This window comes from Copadichromis virginalis, linkage group LG1 (genome assembly GCF_057382275.1).
Source record: "Copadichromis virginalis isolate Kocher_CV1m ecotype Utaka linkage group LG1, C_Virginalis_male_GT1.1, whole genome shotgun sequence".
NCBI lineage: Eukaryota > Metazoa > Chordata > Actinopteri > Cichliformes > Cichlidae > Copadichromis > Copadichromis virginalis.
In genome coordinates, this window is record NC_140618.1 from 5,406,561 (window position 1) to 5,424,781 (window position 18,221).

An 18,221-nucleotide genomic window follows, 5' to 3' on the forward strand; every position below is an offset into this window, starting at 1 on the left:
GTCACAACTGTGCAACAGTGGTAGTGCATTGTACAAGTTTTTACAGTTTTGGTAATGTTCATGTGCACGACTACCATTTTGGACTGTGAAGTTGGGGTTTGTGGAGCTGAAAGTCCAACTTGAGGGAAACTGGGACTCAGAAATTCAGAGATCAAATGCAGCAGATCCATAAACAGCAGTAGAACTTTAAAACTTGTAATCTCTACTGCAACCTTTGTGTATTTCGTGTTATTGTGACTTGCTAAATAAGTTATAGACATGATCCATGAATGTGCTACAGGGGGGTTTTAACCACAAAATCAAGCACTGTGCTGTCTTTCTAATGATGCGCTACCTTGCTAAAGCACAAAACAAATTCTATTTTTTCTTGCTTTTCTCACTTCACTGCTAGAATCGAGTCACTGAGTGGAAAGTGGACAACTTGCAAATGACTCCCAGATCAGACATCCAACTTCTGGGGGAAATGGAAATCAGCACTGCATACAGGCTTTCTGGTTGTAGGAAAAGTGGAACAGACTACACAGGGTACCGCTGGCTGGAATGCTAGCCTGGAATAAAACAAACAATAACAAACTTGTCAGATATGAAACTATATCTATCAAAATGACTGAGCACAACTTTAAACCACTTACTTCCTTTTAGAAACAACCAGAGAGAATGAAGCAGCAGCAGGTCCTTCCCCAATTGATGCAACATCAGGTGAAATCATATAATAGCAACCTAAGGTTTTTCCAAGCAATCATTTGCATTGATAGCAGTTTCAACAATACTAAAAGTATTATCCTCAACTGTATGCTGGACCAATGGTTCTCAACTAGTGCACAATAATGTAAGCATAACTTCCTTAGGAAGCCAGTGTGCACAGCATATAGAGAAAAAAAATAAAATAGAAATATTACAGTATAACTTCACTCCATTGGGCACATTTCTGGAAACTCAAAGGAGCTCATACAAAACTCTATTGTTAACCTGCAAGACACACTAACTCACTCAGGGGGCAATCGGAACAAGTCACATGTAATAAAACATCTACTTCAGGTGACATTACGGAAATCAGAAAAGTCAAAATCTTTAGATTTGTCAGTAAGCATGTGTTCACCATTTTTTAGCTCCTAAAAGTCTTATTTTACACATTTTTCTTGACAATAGCAAAATATTGCTGACAATCACCACACATAGCGCCAGATCAACAGATTCTCATCAATCCTTCCTCTTACAATGCAAGAAGTGAAAATATGCTGTTTGTCACATCTGTTGTTTGCACGCTTTTCCATGCTCGATCTAGATGTTTGTCTTGCAAGGTATGGAAGTATGTTTAACAAAAATCATATCTTAAAAATGTTCTCTGCATATCCGATTGAATACTGTGATGATAACTCTTGGAGAATAAAGCTACTTAGCGCATAATAACTTGTCACAAAGTGACAAGTCACAAATTGTTTGCACAATCAACAAAATGTGAAAATGTTTGCTCATCGTTCTAACAACTTCAACTCTAATTTCAGAATTGCGCAAAATAAAAACTGTAATAAGTAGCACCATATGTGAAACCAGCCACAGCTGCAGTCCAACCACCAGACAAGTGTGTCTGATGACTGAAAGGAAACCTTGTGTCTAGAAAGATAACTTACAGTTTACCACGTTCCTTGCTGGGGCCCCTGGGTGTCTCTGAGTGAAGACTTATCTTTGACATATGTGCACATTTAGCACATGAAAATTGGGTGTTAGGGATTTTAGATTAGAAGCTGCACAAGATGCTTCAAGTCCAATTATGAAAGCAGATAATGGTAAAGGATATTCAGACCATATATGTATAAAGGTTGACATTTGTGTTAAGTGTCTGTCCCTGGTTTTCTCACCTTTACCTCATTCTAAAAGCCTCTAGCTCCTGATTGGTTAGTTCATGGACAAGGGCTCAGAGGGAGGAAATTTACATGGTGGTAGAGATGAAATGTGAACAATAAAGATGCTTCTTATAAAGTTATCCATCTCCCTCTTAATGATTCTTCTAGATAAGACAGAACTGCATGTGGACCCACATATAACAACAGGAGTTCAACCTTATCAACTAAAACAGTCATGTTTGATTACTGATTTAATCTCCCCCAGCCTATTACAAAATAAATATGGTCACTGTCTTTGTAACACCACCAAACAAATCAATAAATGAAAGCATCTTATTTTATTCTGTGAAGGTGAAGTCAATGCTGAAATGCATTATGCTTAGAGACAAGGTGGGGGAGGTTGACGGATTAAGGAAGTGTGAGAAGAGACACAATAGACAACATGCACCACGATAATTAGTATTGTGTAGTAGAGTGTGTATTATGTATAGCAAAACAATCACCTTACCACTTAAATAAATGAAAAATAAAAATTAACTTATTCACTTGGAACATTCAAACTGAGGAATTCATTTGTGAGGTTTTTTAAAGAAAAATATGCTTAGGAAATATTTCTATGCTAACATGAATTCAGTGGTGGTATACTTTCAAAACAAACAAACAAACAAAAAACAAACAAGCTTTCTTTGTTGTCTTTGTTTGATAGCAGCCTCCACCCTTTAGCAGACGATTGGGAGTACAGTACCTCCTCTGTATGTTTCTTTCTTCTGCAGTCCTCACCTAGGATGTCTGAACACCAGCAGTAAAATGTAATAACAGCATATTGTGTGCTGCACATGAAGTGTGAAGTGCAGTTCAGAGAGTTCAATGGGGTTTTTCTTCATTTCTGTTTCTTCTTCATCCTCTTTATCTTGAAGTCAGACAGAAGATCTGCAGGCTATGGGGGCTAGACACACAACAACACACATACACACAGACAAGTCTGCCCCTATGCATTATTAAAACACTATTAAAGCAGCGTCGCACACAAGCAGTAAACCACACACATGGGTCCTCATCTGCTGGGCTTTATCACCATGGTGATGGTTGTGCAGCTGACTTGAGGCCAGCTGGTGGAGTCTAGCTGTGATGATGTGATGTGAGTGACATGTATGTGAATTAGAATGAGAGACAGAACAAAGAGAGAAGACATCACACAGCAGCACTGAGAATGAGCCTACCCATAAAACTGCCTGGAAGCACCTCAAACACAAGGCACAGCTCACATACAGGGTTTATTGATTCTTGTATTGATTGCTAGTCCCAATGAGCATTCATTTTGCAATTCATTTCAGCATCCTTAAAGTGGTAGGAGTAGCATTAACACTACAGACAGTGTGGCATCTGTTCCTTCCAGTCTCATATAGACTGTAAGGAGCGTGCTGGGGCAGGTTTGCTGTCTGGTTGGCACAAGCAGAGATATGTGTTTGTTTCATTTCATGATTACAGACTTTCTACTACCAAACATCCAGGACATCATTCCACGCTGACTGAATCACTCTTTTGAAGGACTTTCTTTTCTCACCTTACTCCGAATTCCACTTCACATTTGGCTAGGACAAGCATTGTTTGTACATAGAAACAACACATTATATTGCAAGTACTTTAACTCAGTTTTGAGGGGGTACAGGTATGGGCATTTCTGGGAATTCAAAGGGCTTCAGAACTTCCATTTTATTCTCGTGGGAAGAATGTAAGAATGTGGCATAATTGCAAGGTCAACACTGTGGACCTCTGAAATTATATTGAAGTGGAAGAAAAGAACATTTGAAAAGCACTTGACCTGGTACTGAAAAGTTAGATGAGAAATTTGAATTGGATTGCCATGTTTCTCACACGACATTTAGTACACAAATGAAATTATTATTCGTTAGGATCTCACAAGAGACTGAAAAAAAATCTATTCATCTGCAATAATTAATATTTGGTGGCATGTTTCTTTTTTGGAAACTCTCTGCATTCTACACAAATATAGCATAGAAAAGAACAGGCATCAGTGACAACAAATACAGCATCAAGTGTACTATAGGATTAAAAAGTCAGACACTGTATGAAAGCAGAGGCTGGCCTCCAATACTAATGATGTACTTGAATGTTCATTTAGTTTACAACAAAACAAAACAAAACAAAAAGATCACCGACTTCTACTGTCACTGACAGTAAAACTTTTCACATTTTTGTCAGAATGGATTTAGTGGATTTTATTCCTCATCATTTAAAAACTCCCCCAAAACCTCTATGTTATAGACTTCTAAGTGGCATGACTGTATGAAATATTTCGAAACATTTCAAAAGTTAGGCTGAAAGCTGAAAATGATAATAGGACGTGTAAAGCACACCGATCATGTGAGTTTGATGTTTACAACAAAGGTTACATGACTGTGTCGGTTGCACATCTTTCCTGTCTGCGGTCTTTGTCTTCATTTGTCTGTGTGTTTGTTTTTTATACATCTCTTGCTGTTTTAGACTGATGGCTATTATGAATGCCTGTTTTTTTCTGCTGAAATACTCGTGTTCCTCCCCCCAGTTTAACAAAATTATTTTTAATGTTTCATAACTTTCTTTAAACAAACATTTAAAGAAAACTGTATTTTTTTAAGCACTGAATATAAATTACTGTTGAGGCAGGAATGACTCTAATAATCATGCAGTTAACTGATAAAGCCTTAGACTTTGATGTATTGATTATTTTCTTTCCTTTTTCGTAATCCAGCAACCTGAGATTAGTCTCAATAGAATATCTAGACTTTACTTTCAGTTAATGAGCATGAGATAAACTGATATGTGGTTGCTAACACCATTGTTGTAGCTCTGGCTCCACCCTGAGGCTGAACTGTGTTATCTGCTCTGGATACTCTTCAGCTGGGTGTAGACAGAAAGTGCTGAGTATATGGTATTTCAAAACTGTTTAATATGCAGGACTGCTTTGTTTTTTCAACACAGGATTAAATATTTATAGTGATTTGCAAATTGCTGTTTTCTTTCATTTATATTCTAAAGACTGTACCAGTGATTTTGGAACTGGATTATAAAGCGTGACCACTTGTGTGAAAAGCAGTAGGAATGTATATACAAATGAATCCATTACCTGTCACTGAAAAGTGTCACCAGTGTTCGATCTGGGTGAGGGGGCACTAAATCCTCACTGAAAGTCACCAAACATACCTGCGACTGTGCAGACAGTCACAAAACATAAAAGTAAAAAAACATAGTCAAGTCATTACACATAAATATTTTAAGGTAGAATAACGTTATATGTAGTAGGTCAGAGCTGATTTAAAAGATTTGTAACATAGTTTAGAAGTTTCCAAAGGAAGGTTTTCAGGTTATCAGCTGCGGTTATCAGTTTTCCTTGACTTTGTGTCCACCTTGAACATGAGGCATAATTTTCCATAACAGATGCATTTTTATTAAAGGCTGACATATAAAACAGAATGACACAGCAGTAGCAGCAAAACACACAGACAGATATAATTAGAGAGAAATGCACCTGGCAGTTTAGTGTTACAGTCTTCTTTATTTACATACATGTTACTTTACATTTGACTTTGACTAGTACTCTGTACTAAGATTATAGCAAGACGTATATACGACTGTCCAAGCCACCAGGAACCAGCAGTGAAAAACTAAGATTAAAAAACAAACAAACAAAACATAATAAAGACCGTTTTTCTCCATTATAAAATTCATAGTACTTGTACTGGAGTATCATCTAGTGATATTTCTCATCAAACACACAGCTGATTAGGAGAACCAAATAGAGGAAACTCATTTAGGAGGGAACAATGAACTCACTAATATGCCAGAAAATGACTGCTGCCTCCAGCAGAGGTGACACATTCTTGCTATAATTGGATCTACGACACTTCATCAGATACGAGATAGAAATGAGAGTCGTGTAAAGTTCCTCCCCTTGTGCATCAATGGTCACGATTCATTAATTTCAGCCCAGACAAGTGACTATAAACGCATCAAACACACTAGCTGTCATCAGACTGGAGCATCTTCTCGATCTCTTGATCCCACTGGTCGTCTTTGTTGCCCGATTCAGTCACCACCTCATACTCCTGAAGTTCTTGCTGCAGCTCCTTTTCCCAATCTGCTGATTCGTCTGGATATGAAAGGGAGGAAATATTATGAGCAAAGCCATTCTCTTACAGAACAAGAAATACTTTGAGCTTAAAAAAAAGGATAGGAACTCTTCCAAAGCCAACCATCAGGAGAAGGACTGTCCTTCTTGTCCAGCACCAGCTGCTCCATCTCTTTCCTTAGGTCCTCCTGGTTTATGGCCGTTGAGTCAAAAGCATCACTAACAAACTCGGACACTCCGGGACTTGTTGAAATCTCCTCATCTTCTTCATGTGTTGGCTATGAGGAAAACAGGCAGCAGAGAAAGAGGAGAGCGACTCTTGGTTTTTTTTTTTCTTAACTTCTCAAAAGGTGGTTGGAAAAGTTCAACGTGTGCAGTGCTTTTACCTTCTGTATGTCACTGATGGAAACTGGCGGCGTTTTTGGTCTGACATTGTCTACAAAGAAATAACACATTGATATTACAATGGACTTACTCTTTAACCTCTGACCTTTGGATGGTGTCTGAGGTCATTTATCAAAATATGAGCACAAACCTTATTAGCTTTTACCATGGATGCCGCCTGATCCATTTAGGTAACTCTATAATACTATATGATATGACTTCTTTACCTTTCAGTCCTTAAATAAAATATCTAATTTGTTTACCAGTTCAACCAAGCAGAAAATAAAAAAGAAATGACGTTTTACATGTTTATATTGAATAATTAAAAAAGACAGATTTCTTTCCCTAATTAAACAATTGAATCAGACATTCAGATATTGTGTTGGAAGTCCACAAGTGCTTCCCAAACAGTCCACAGGTGCTTCCCAAACAGTCCACAGAGCTTCCCAAACCGTACTAAAACAGTATTTAGCTCCATTTTATACATTGTAGCAAAGTACTGTGACTTGGGGGTAGTGTTAAAAATATATGGAACAACTGGTAATGTGGGCTGCTCTTTATGTTTCCACCGGTTTTGATCCTTTAGCTTAGAGAGGAAGCCTTCATTACATAACATGCCTCTTCCTGGTGATCATCCTTTTCCTGGTTCCTTTAGCTTATCAACCAATCAGCATTCTATCTACATAAACCATCACTGTTGGGTAACTTGTTCTTGGCTTTTTGGACAACTGCTCTCAGCGCTACTGAAAGACTTTGTGTTTGCTGGATTACAATTTCTCTCTCTCTGTAGCCAATGAGCTACTCAAACAGACAAGGACAATAAATTCCACATCAGTCTTAACAAACACTGTATGTGCCCATTTAAATAAGGGAGGAAAAGAGATTTCAGCGATGCATTAAGATGATTGGGTTTTTCCATTTCCTTCATTATTATTTCACATCAAATAGACACCTTCCTTTTATTCTGAATGAGTATCAATAAAGCCCAAGAAAAGAACACATGGCAGCAATTTCTGCCATCGATTCCAGTGTGTCAGAGAACAATTTAAAGTACTGCTGTTTGGATATAAAGCTCTCTGTGGCTCTAGACCACAAAAGATCTGACTGAGTAATCTTTATTGTACAAGTACTCTTGAATTCTCAGACCATCTGCCAACTTTTCCTAGAGAACAAAATAAATATAGCTTTTAGCTCCTTTCACAGTATCTGCTTTTACATTTTAAACTGATATCTTTCCAACTTTAAGAGAGAGCTGTGCCCCTTTCTTTCTTACATGGTGTTTAGGTGCCTGCAAACTGTAAAATAACACAGCCTAAGTTGCAGGACTGTGAAGGTCTTTGACTGTATAAACCACCTTTATAAAGCCATGACCAAAGATTTTGAAAAGAGATTTTCAAATCACTACATTTTAATTTTTCCACTGTGGAATTGGGGTTGTAAATCCGCCTGCCTTCCTGCAGCTGTGATACCACAAAGTTTTCTTGGTGATCTCTACCTCTCTAGCAGAGCTAAAAATTCAGACCTGTTAGGACGATGTCTTCAGGTGAAACACTGGCCCCTTTGTCCACACTATCGTTCCGCTGCTGCTGGGCTGCCAGGGCTGTGAGCTGAGCCGACTGCTTGATCAGAGACACCCGGTAGAAATAGTTCCGCCAAAACATCTCCTCCTTCACACTGTCAAACACAAACATGTCACCATCCATTTTTAAATATCAGTTTTAGGTTGACTCTGCTATAAATGGAGGCAAAAACAGGTACATTTGCACACACACACACACACACACACACACACACACACACACACACACACACACACACACACACACACACACACACACACACACACACACACACACACACACACACACACACACACACACACACACACACGTTTGAGGAGCACTGACTGTTTAGGAACCAGGTCAAAGCGCATGCGATTGAGGAGCTCATCTTCTTCCAGCATGACTGCAGCTAAAGGATACATCTGCTCCATGTCAAAGTGGAACTGAACACCAGCGGGAGGGTCGCGGAGGAAGTTCCTCTTGTCCTAGAATCAGCAACCAAACAGCTCAGTTTCTACTCAAAGCATAATTTATAAATTTAAATAAGTAAAACAGTAGCCACAAAAATAGCTACCCATTCATACATTTGTACTATATACTGTGCATGATGTCTTTGCTTACAGCGGACAGAGCGAGAATCTGTTGCTGGATTGTCTCCTCTTCATTGTAGCCGACCCAGGGTGGCACTGCTGCTTCTACACAAACATCAGAGCATGTGTGCACACACACATTCAGTCATGTACCATCAGTTCCAATCCTTATCTCTGAGATGCACACATGTACAAACCTGGCTCTCTGTAAATAGAAGCTGCTTGGCCAGTAAGTGACGTATGCTGATAAAATCGTGATAATATCATTTCTGCTGCCCCTCACAGGCGCAATGTAAAAATAAAGATTACACAGTTTATCCCAGTCAGGTCTCACAAGACTCCAATTTTAAACAAAGTGTGTCAATTTCAAAGTGTAAGTCTTGCTTTCAGAAATTAATATTTGAACTTTTGATTGATATATTTATTTTCATAGTGGTTCAATAATTGACTTTGGAAAACATTATGACTACACTTCATTCACCTTGTAGCACCAGTTTAATTCTTCATTGCTCAGATTCAATAAAATTCTGGAAATATCATGCAGCGATTTTGATCCATATTGACATGATAGCACCACACAGCTGCTGCAGATTTGTCACTGTAATCCCAAAGGTGTGTAATCAGCGTATGTGGTGACTGTACGAATCATTTGAGGTCATCAGTAAATAACATTCATGCTTTAAAGTCTGGTTTACCTGATTTCTTGGCCTTCTTCTCCTGGACAAATTTCTCTTGCTCTTTTTGGAAGTCCCCTAAAAATGTCTACACACACACACACACACACACACACACACACACACACACACACACACAAATAAATAGATTGGAAAAGCTGATGCATAAATGGAAAGTGTTAACAAAGCAGGAAGTCCTGAAAAAGTTATGATAAAATCCAGGATTTTACTTGCATATGAAAAAATCTGGAAACTTTGATACAAATTTTAAACTTTAACACTTTTAGACTTAAAAATACTTTGAAAATTTTTTTAAGTAATGTTTAATCTATGGAAGCTTTATTTGCCCCTGATATTTTTTATTGATCAAACTGCCAAAAATAAGAAGAGGGTGTGTAGACTATATACAGCACAGTGCGCTTATGTGTATAATCAAACCTTTAAGTCCAGAGGCCAATGCTACTTAATAATAATACAATACTGCTTATCCAGGTAAGCTCAGGCTTAACCCCTGGGTTTTCTGTACTTTGAAGGTGGTTCACTTCTTAATCGCTATCTGGAGCAAGTTAAGATCCAGAATAGAGATCAGCAGATATGAACTCACTGCCTACTAATTAATCAATTCTCCAGAAAATAGCATCACTATTCCTGGAAGATCCCTCAAACTTCTGTGCATAAACAGGAGTCTAAAGTTTTCTTCTATAGCATCTACTGTCTTTGTTTTCCTAATAAGAATCAGAAATAAATACTATAGATTTCTAGACACAACTTTATTCTTTTGGTTTTAATAAACAAACTATAAGTATTAATATCTGATCCTAAAATAGGACACCGACAGTGTACTTGCTGAACTCATATGAAACTTATGTAGACTAAGCCAATATTTGAATAAAAAAAAACAAACAAACCTTTACTCTCAAACCTTTAAAGTTTGCAGCTGAGAATATCAAAAATAAAACTGCTGGGAGAAGGTTATGCTCATCTTCTTATTAGACTGCCAGACAGTAATCTTAGGTTTCAGAGTTCTAGGAGAAACCCTGGGTTAAATTAGCGAACTGATAACCAGCTTTGTGTGCCAGTTCGGGGAAAGCAAATACAGAAAACTGACCTACAAACCCACAAATGCACAGATGAACCCCACGCCGTTTTTAAAATCTGAAAAACCAGTCAAAAAGAATCTGAGAGCAACATGCCTTGTCTATGATGCCATCAATTTTTCCTTCTTCCACTGTCTTCTTGATGGTCTGGGCAGTCTCCACCATTGAATCAGAGATTTTCTTGGTGGCACTGGAAGCAAAACTGAAGATGTAACCTTCAAATGGAGAAAGAGTCTGTTAATAAAACCATTGCCACTGCAATAAAAGATACATATATGAGAGAACAGATTCTCCTGCAGCCATATTTGCTCTTGCTGGGAGTGAAGAACATACAAAAAAGATGAACAGGAAAGCCTTCAGGGTTCAACACAGAGAGAAAGACTAACGTCACGCTGAGTAACTTTGAGCACGTAGCTTAGAGTTAATTAAGAGTTAATCATCCAGATATGAGCTGTTCCTCACCGCCGAGTCCTGTGGACTGTTCCGAGTTTTCCTGCTCCGCCTCTGGTGTTCCATCCTGGTCAGCTGGCTGCTGTTTGTTTACCTCGGTTTGTGCTTCTACCACCTTCTCTTCCTGCCCCACATTCAGCTTTTCCTTGTCAACCGACGTCTCCGTAACGGTCGGGCCCTCCAGACCCAACCACGTCCCTAAACCTTTTAACATGTTGGTGGAAATACGGAAAAACAATCTGCACGGACTCTCCTGACTATACAACCAGGAAATAAACTGACGTTTTCTTCTTCTGCGTTCTCGTGTGTGCACTTGTGCGATACTGCCACCCGGAGGCCAAATATGGGAAGTCTGGTTTGATGGGTTGTTGTTAGTGCTATGGTGGAATATATGAATAAAAAAAACGGTATTTATCAGTAAAAACTATCACAAAAGTGTTGCACGTTGAAAGATCTACACCTTTCCTAAAGTAGAAAAATGGTATGTCTTATAAAGTACGTGCTCATTGTTGGCAGTAGAGGAACTACTACGTTTTAACGCAACATCCAAAAGAAGCTGCAGGTGGCGGTAATGAGCTGAGATTTGTTCCACTTTTTGCGGCAAAGCAAGATAAGGAGAAGGAAGATAAGGAAGATCGGTGAATTCCTGACGGAGGACTCGTACCGGTAATTTTGCAGTTGCTCAAAATTTTACATTATTATTATGTGTTTTATGTGTATTTATCTTGGGTATAGTTTACTACAGTTTATTACAGAAAGCTATGTAATCCCAGTCACGTGTCTTCAGCACGTTAGGAACCGCTGTGACTGACTGACTGACTAGCTCTACCCGTGGGCTGTTTACTTGTAAGGGGACGAGTTTACACCACACTTCCTTTAAAAAATAAGGCATTTAAAAGTTCGTTAGTTTTAACGTAGTTTTGATGGAGAAAGGAATAATAAATATTGTTAAAAAATCTTATTTGACATGTCAAGTAAGGATCGGCTTTAATGGGAAGGGTAATTTTTTAGAAGCGGAAGTGTGGGCTCAGTTACTTGTGTTTTGAGCTGATAAGACGTAAATAGACCGGTTGAGAGCAGTATCCGTTACCAAACGAAATAATAGAAGGGTGGAGCTTAAAAATAACTATTATCTTGCTTAATTTATTAGTTAGTTTTGTGTGCTATTTTGCTTTTAAGGTGCCAAATGAAGATTCTGATGGTGTTTGATTTTGACCACACCGTGGTCGATGCCAACAGTGACACTTGGGTGGTCAGGTAGGTCAAGAAAGTCTTACTTCAGCTCTTTCCATGTTTCTTGTCATCTGTATGTATTATCTTGACAAAGATTTTCTGTTGCACTGCTCCTGCTACTACTCTGCAATTACTGTTTTATACTAGGACCTTAATACACCATTAGAGAAACACTATAGCTGAGTTATCCTGATTTCTCTTATTTATATATTCCTTGTGTCAGGTGCCTTCCTGATAAGACACTTCCTGGCTCTGTGGAGAATTCGTACAGAAAAGGCTACTGGACTGAGTACATGGGCAGGGTGCTGAACTACATAGGTGAGTCTGTCATGCTGTTTGTTTTTGTTTTACTACTTCCTGAAATCTGCCTTCAACATTTTCTAATCTATGCCCGCAGGTGAGCAGAAGGTGAGCCCAGACAGGGTTCGCAGTGTGATGGAGACCATCCCCTTCACAGCTGGAATGACTGAGTTGCTGACATTTATAGCAGAGAATAAAAGTGCCATTGACTGCATAGTCATCTCTGATTCCAACACCTTGTTTATAGAATGGATTCTCCATGCTGCAGGACTCCAGGCGGCTGTTGACAAGGTTTTTACCAACCCAGCTAAGCTCAATGAGTTGGGCCACATTGAGGTGCAGTGCTATCATTCTCACGCCTGTGATCAATGCCCTGTCAACCTCTGCAAGAAAAAAGTCCTGGAGCTTTACCTTTCTCTGCAATCTGATGCCGGCGTGGAGTATGAGCAAATCTTTTATGCGGGGGATGGGGGGAATGATCTCTGCCCTACTTCCTGTCTGAGAGGCCGTGATGTTGTGATGCCAAGAAAGGGATACACTCTGGAGAAGCTGCTAGCCAAACTGGAAGGTCAGGAGGGCAACTTTTCTGTAAGAGCTAAAAACATTGCCTGGAGCAGTGGCACTGACATTCTCCGGGAGCTGAAAGCAAGCATGCAGTCGTAGCCGTGGCACATGAAATATTACAAATATTGAGCCTGCACTGCAGGATCCATTGTGCCGCCTGTATTCTTTTTTTTTTCATATTATAATTCAAAATTTTAGAATAGTTTATGAAATTTTTAACTTATTTAAAACGACAGCATTTGCACATGTAAACCAGTCTTTTAAAAAGGGTAATTTGTCTGCAGGGAAATTTACCTTTATCTTTTATCTTCATGATCTTTACAATTTTTCTAATTTTCCGTGGTGATCGAAAATAGAGGCGCCTGAAACCACTAACAATACATAGGCAGTGTGTCACAACGGCAGCTTTTACATGTGCAGTGTATGTTAAATACTACGTAAGAATTCAGTTAAGATTATATTTAGTATAGTATTCAAGATCTGTTGTTGGGGCTGATCCAAGAAGCAGAGATGAACCAGCAAGTTAACTTGATCTGATAAAGTAGAAGTCAGGGAAATTTCTGAGCAGATTTGAGACATGGATTAATTTTAGTCCCAGACTACAAGAAAAATTAAAAGATGTCTCCATTGAAATGTTTCTGGACTAGGGTTTCTAGAAAGGTTCATGTTAAAGGCATTTTATTAATATTTGATACGACCTTTACTTTTCAAAATTTTTAAGGTATTAATTTATTTTATTTTTTATTTTCCCCAAACCACGAAAGAGCCTCCTGTTTTACACACTGACTGATGTGGATTTCTTCTAAAAACACTTTGGAAATCAGCTCACTGGTACTATAATGCAAATTCATGCCTGTCAAACTGTGTCATCTTTGGTGTTTTTTACTACAGAAGTGGGGACATCATTGTGTTTTTGTGACAGGCTGCTAATAAACATGTTCTAATAATAGGCCAAAAGATAAAAATTTTAATTCGTTCTTTGTTTTGTGGGTCTCAACACACACTTGCTCAATTTCCCAACCTTGGATTAAGCCTGGTGATTAAACTCTTTACTCAGTGAAGACCTTCACTGATGTTCTTTTCTTTCTTTTTAAAATTTTATTCATTTTGTGAGCACCAGACTGTGTTTGGGAAACTGGCTGACTGGATATATGTTAATATTTCCAAACCAATGAACAAACAATGGGTTCTGGATATCGCATTTAATTAAATTTGGTTTATAGTTTACAAATGTTACTTGTCTCTTCACATTATGACCGAAAGCTTAAAGCACTCCTACTAACTTGAGTAATTTTTCTTTATGAATCTGAGAAAAACACTATACCAGTTCTTCCCTGCTATATTCTGTGTAAGACATTTTGATTTCTGAAAAGAAAAGCACTGATGTTACTGATGGCATTATGGTGTGTTATATTTAAATGCTCCAGACAGTGTTACAGCATGCACCATACCAGGAACTTGAAACTGCCAAATGGCATGAAGTTGTCTGTCTTAGTGTAAACTGACTAAAAATACGTCTGTAAAAGGCACATTATAATGTAACTAATACATACTTTAAATAAGGTGCTTTTGTCAACATTTTGAATGTAACATTTTTACATGAACTTACCTCAGCTGATATCTGCCTCATTTAGGATTTTGCTCAGGTTTCTTGTGGCCAGTATGCATTATCTGAATAGACTATTCAGTTTTTATGTACAATTTCAACAGCCATGCTCATGGAGACATATATGTGTATATATGCATTGATTGACTTTCTGTTGCCACTGTCAAAAGCCAGTTTGATAAAATAATATTTTGTGTTGTTAATGTGTAATTCCAGTGATTAAATCAAATTAATTACCTCTTTGATTATTTTTTCTCAGGTTTTACTCAAATCCTTCTAGAGGAAAGTCTTACATCTCACCAGCAGTGATAAAATATTGGGGCCATATCTTTAAAGTATTATCTCCAATATATTTCCAAATTAATGTAGTGCAAATATTTTCCACTGCAGTAATTAAGATGGTTTTGTAACACTGTGATGGTGAGGTGCGATTTCATTATATTGTGAGGTATTGCTTTAAATCGTGTTTCACAATGAACAATTATACTAAAAATACTAAATGTAGTCCAATAGATTTTTGAGGGGTACTGACTATACAGACTCATAAATGGATGAAAACAAGCTTCTCGTTAGAAATATTAAATGAGAATTGAGAATGAGACAATTATGAGACTAATTAAGATTAATTGTTGTCCTAAAATCTAAAGTAATTTTACGACTCAGTGACAAATATAAAAGCTAGCTTCTAGACTCTCTAGATGAAAGGATAAAATGAATTGAATTTAACGACACATATACATATATACTAGGGGTGCAACGATATTCGTATCGATATTGAACCGTTCGATACAGTGCTTTCGGTTCGGTACGCATATGTATCGAACAATACAAAATTTGTAATTTATTTTATCAACTTTCCTTCTGATGATGCTGTCTGTGTTGAGCGCTCAGTGAATCTGCGTTCGACTGCTCCGCCTAGGGTCGACAGTGCAGCCTAGGCGGAGTAGTCGAACACAGATTCACTGAGCGCTCAACACAGACAGCATCATCAGAAGGAAGAGCGCAGGGCAAGCTAGCGAGACAGAAGTTAAGCTCTCCTTACAAGATGGACCTCCCCCACCCTCATTCAGATCTGGCGTTTGGAATTATTTTGGTTTTCATGTGACGTATGACCCTGAAGGTAAGCGCGTCATGGACTAAAGTAAAACAGTATGTTGGATGTGCCATGCAATGCTCAATTACATGGGTGGGAACTAGTGCGTTAGCGCAGTTAGCTCGTTAACGTGTTGGCCGTCTAGCCCCATGCACGGGCGATCGGCGGTAGCTCGTTAACGGAGATTTGCCGTGTTGTGGCGTTAAGGTCATTTCAACGAGATTAACCTGAAAGCACTAGCGGGAACACAACGAATATGACTGCACATTTACGCCGACATCATCCTAGTGCAAAGACAAGTGGAAGCAGAAAAAAAACAAGCAAGCATGCTACTAACTTTAGCCGAGTCATTTAGACAGCTGTTTAATATGCTGCTGAGAATATAGCCCAGAAGAAGCGGATAGTATAGCTTTTATTTTGGAAAGAGACATTTCTCTGTAATAAACTCTCTTTTCCAAAGATGAGTGATTCCTCAATCAGATACAGGGCTCGCAATATCGCTAGCCCGACGTCCCGGGGCTAGCGATTTTTTCAGTCGGGGTACCAAAATCTATCTCTGCCCTGCCCGTCGGGCTTTTGTAGGAAGGAAAAATATATGTCAATGCTTTTGCATTCTTTCGGAAATGTAGCTGGGTAATTATGTCATTGGCATCGGTGAGCCACTGTCAATATGTGACATATTGAAATCGCGTTTGAATTTGCGCTTGTTTTTTTGCTTTCACTTTGCAATCGCGCGAACTGTGTATAGAGAGCGACAGCACTGATCTGTGAGTGATGATAATTTGTGCACCAATTCCTCTGACATCGTCTTATTAATTGTTAGCTTACTATGCAAACATGACAAGTGAAATCTCCCGCAGCTTAAACATGTGAGAGGTTGATCGCGCAGAGAATCGCTGAGCTTATGTGAGTCCGTGTGTAAAAGCATTTCAGTTCTGCTGAGCCAAATAAGACAGGTCAGGGTGAAGAAGTGACAGCCAAAGAAAAGCTTACCACAAAACGGAGAAGTTATGACAAATCAGACTATAAGGCAAAAAGAAAGTGCAGCTTTATGGTTTCATGGACAAAAGAATTTCTGTGGCTGCAATATGACGAGCTATATAACCAGGGCTGCACATAAGTGGTCCGCAGGTGCGCATTCGCTGTCAAAATAAAAAACACGCACAAGGGTTAGGGTTAAATTTAAAAACTGTACTTTTGAGTTAAAATATATATTTATAATTTTAATAAATGACAAATTAAAAAGGCATGAACATTTTTTTTTGTATCGAAAAAATATCGAACCGTGACACCAAAGTATCGACCCGAACCGTGAATTTTGTGTATCGTTGCACCCCTAATATATACATACATATACACACATATGTATGTATACGTATATACATGTACACACACACACACACATACACACACACGTGTGTGTATATACACACGTGTATACACACACTACTGATGATGTGTCCCTAAATCTTAATATGATAATCTAAATCAGCTCTCTAATCCCCCCCCCAAAATGGCAGATTAGCTTGGGTAAAAGACGGAAAGTTGAGGCACACAATGATGTGTGTTGCTGGTAAAGTAAAGTTTCTGGGCTGCCCTTCCTCATAACAGCCATCTCTTAAGATTCTCGCCTTTTAAAGCAATGCATTATCAAGGACTACAACATTTGGTCCTTTTTCTTGCCCAACACTAGCCCAAAATATTTAATCCTCTGGGGTCCAGGGTATAATTGACCATTTTTCACTATTTTTGAGGTTTCCTCTACATTTCACCTTTAAAAACTATTTACTTTGCCTTGTTTGTGTAACCGAGGACAAGGGATGAGTAAACGGGGCAAAGAAATAAATTGATAATTTATTTATTACATTAATTAGACATACAAATTCCCAGTTATTTCCAGACAGGACTTACAAAACATCCGGCTGATGCACATGAGACTTACCACACAAATGGTGCGAAAAATAACACAACACTGCAAACCGTTACACCCCGTTTAGCGACACTGCAATCGATTTACCTGTGGCACGCACTGCATTCAATAAGATGCCACACACACTCCAAACATGCTAAACGTCACAAATCTCACAATCTCAAAAAATCTCACGAAACTCACTCTCTATTGCTGTCTTCCTTTCTCTCTCTCTGGACTTCACTCCTAAAACTTCTCCGTGTTCCTAAGCAACCAAATGTCATGTTGCCATATTATTTTTGATTGGTCGACATGGTGCATTTTTCCACCAACACGGACGGGCTGTTTTTTGTTTTGTTTTGTTTTTTGCTCATAAGCAGAGAGTGCTTACTAGCGCTGTCCTTAGACAGTAAACGTGACAAAACTATTGAGGAAAAAACGCCACGTATATATTGTTTATCATGACTATCAACATAATTTAAAAACTGGTATATATCACCTTGTTGCTTTGTCATCTTGAAGTGGTCATGTGATTGGCTTATCATGACTACTTTATTCTTCCTCTGTCAAAAAGCAGCACTCATGTGATTGTTTTGCCCCCTAGCTTTTGTGGTGCCCAAATTTATGCACCTACTTGATTTTGTTTAAACAATTATTGCACACTTTCTGTAAATCCAGTAAACTTCTTTTCACTTCTCAGATATCACTGTGTGTGTCTCCTGTATGACATATTTAACTGACATTTTTTTATTGTAACAACCAACGATTTATACGGGAAAATAATGG

The 18,221-nt window shown here is 38.5% G+C and overlaps 2 protein-coding genes across 3 annotated transcripts; one reads left to right on the top strand and one right to left on the bottom strand.

Annotated features, from left to right (window-relative positions):
* Positions 1 to 4,776: 4,776 nt before the first annotated feature.
* On the bottom strand, positions 4,777 to 10,952 carry syap1 (synapse associated protein 1). The gene is made up of 9 exons (XM_085435143.1): positions 10,743 to 10,952; positions 10,377 to 10,495; positions 9,205 to 9,271; positions 8,541 to 8,614; positions 8,265 to 8,404; positions 7,880 to 8,031; positions 6,360 to 6,409; positions 6,098 to 6,251; positions 4,777 to 5,994 (listed from the first exon to the last, which is right to left on the bottom strand). Exons 1-9 carry the CDS (start codon positions 10,942 to 10,944, stop codon positions 5,864 to 5,866), a joined length of 1,089 nt encoding a protein of 362 aa, XP_085291269.1. The 5' UTR covers positions 10,945 to 10,952; the 3' UTR covers positions 4,777 to 5,863.
* Positions 10,953 to 10,958: 6 nt separating this feature from the next.
* phospho2 (phosphatase, orphan 2) lies at positions 10,959 to 14,671 on the top strand. Of its 2 annotated transcripts, none has more exons than XM_085435248.1 (4): positions 10,959 to 11,396; positions 11,910 to 11,987; positions 12,187 to 12,281; positions 12,361 to 14,671. In XM_085435248.1, exons 2-4 carry the CDS (start codon positions 11,917 to 11,919, stop codon positions 12,924 to 12,926), a joined length of 732 nt encoding a protein of 243 aa, XP_085291374.1. In that variant the 5' UTR covers positions 10,959 to 11,396; positions 11,910 to 11,916; the 3' UTR covers positions 12,927 to 14,671. The 2 variants fall into 2 exon arrangements, with proteins under 2 accessions (XP_085291374.1, XP_085291446.1); XM_085435320.1 differs by lacking the exon at positions 10,959 to 11,396 and adding an exon at positions 11,454 to 11,576.
* Positions 14,672 to 18,221: the final 3,550 nt, after the last annotated feature.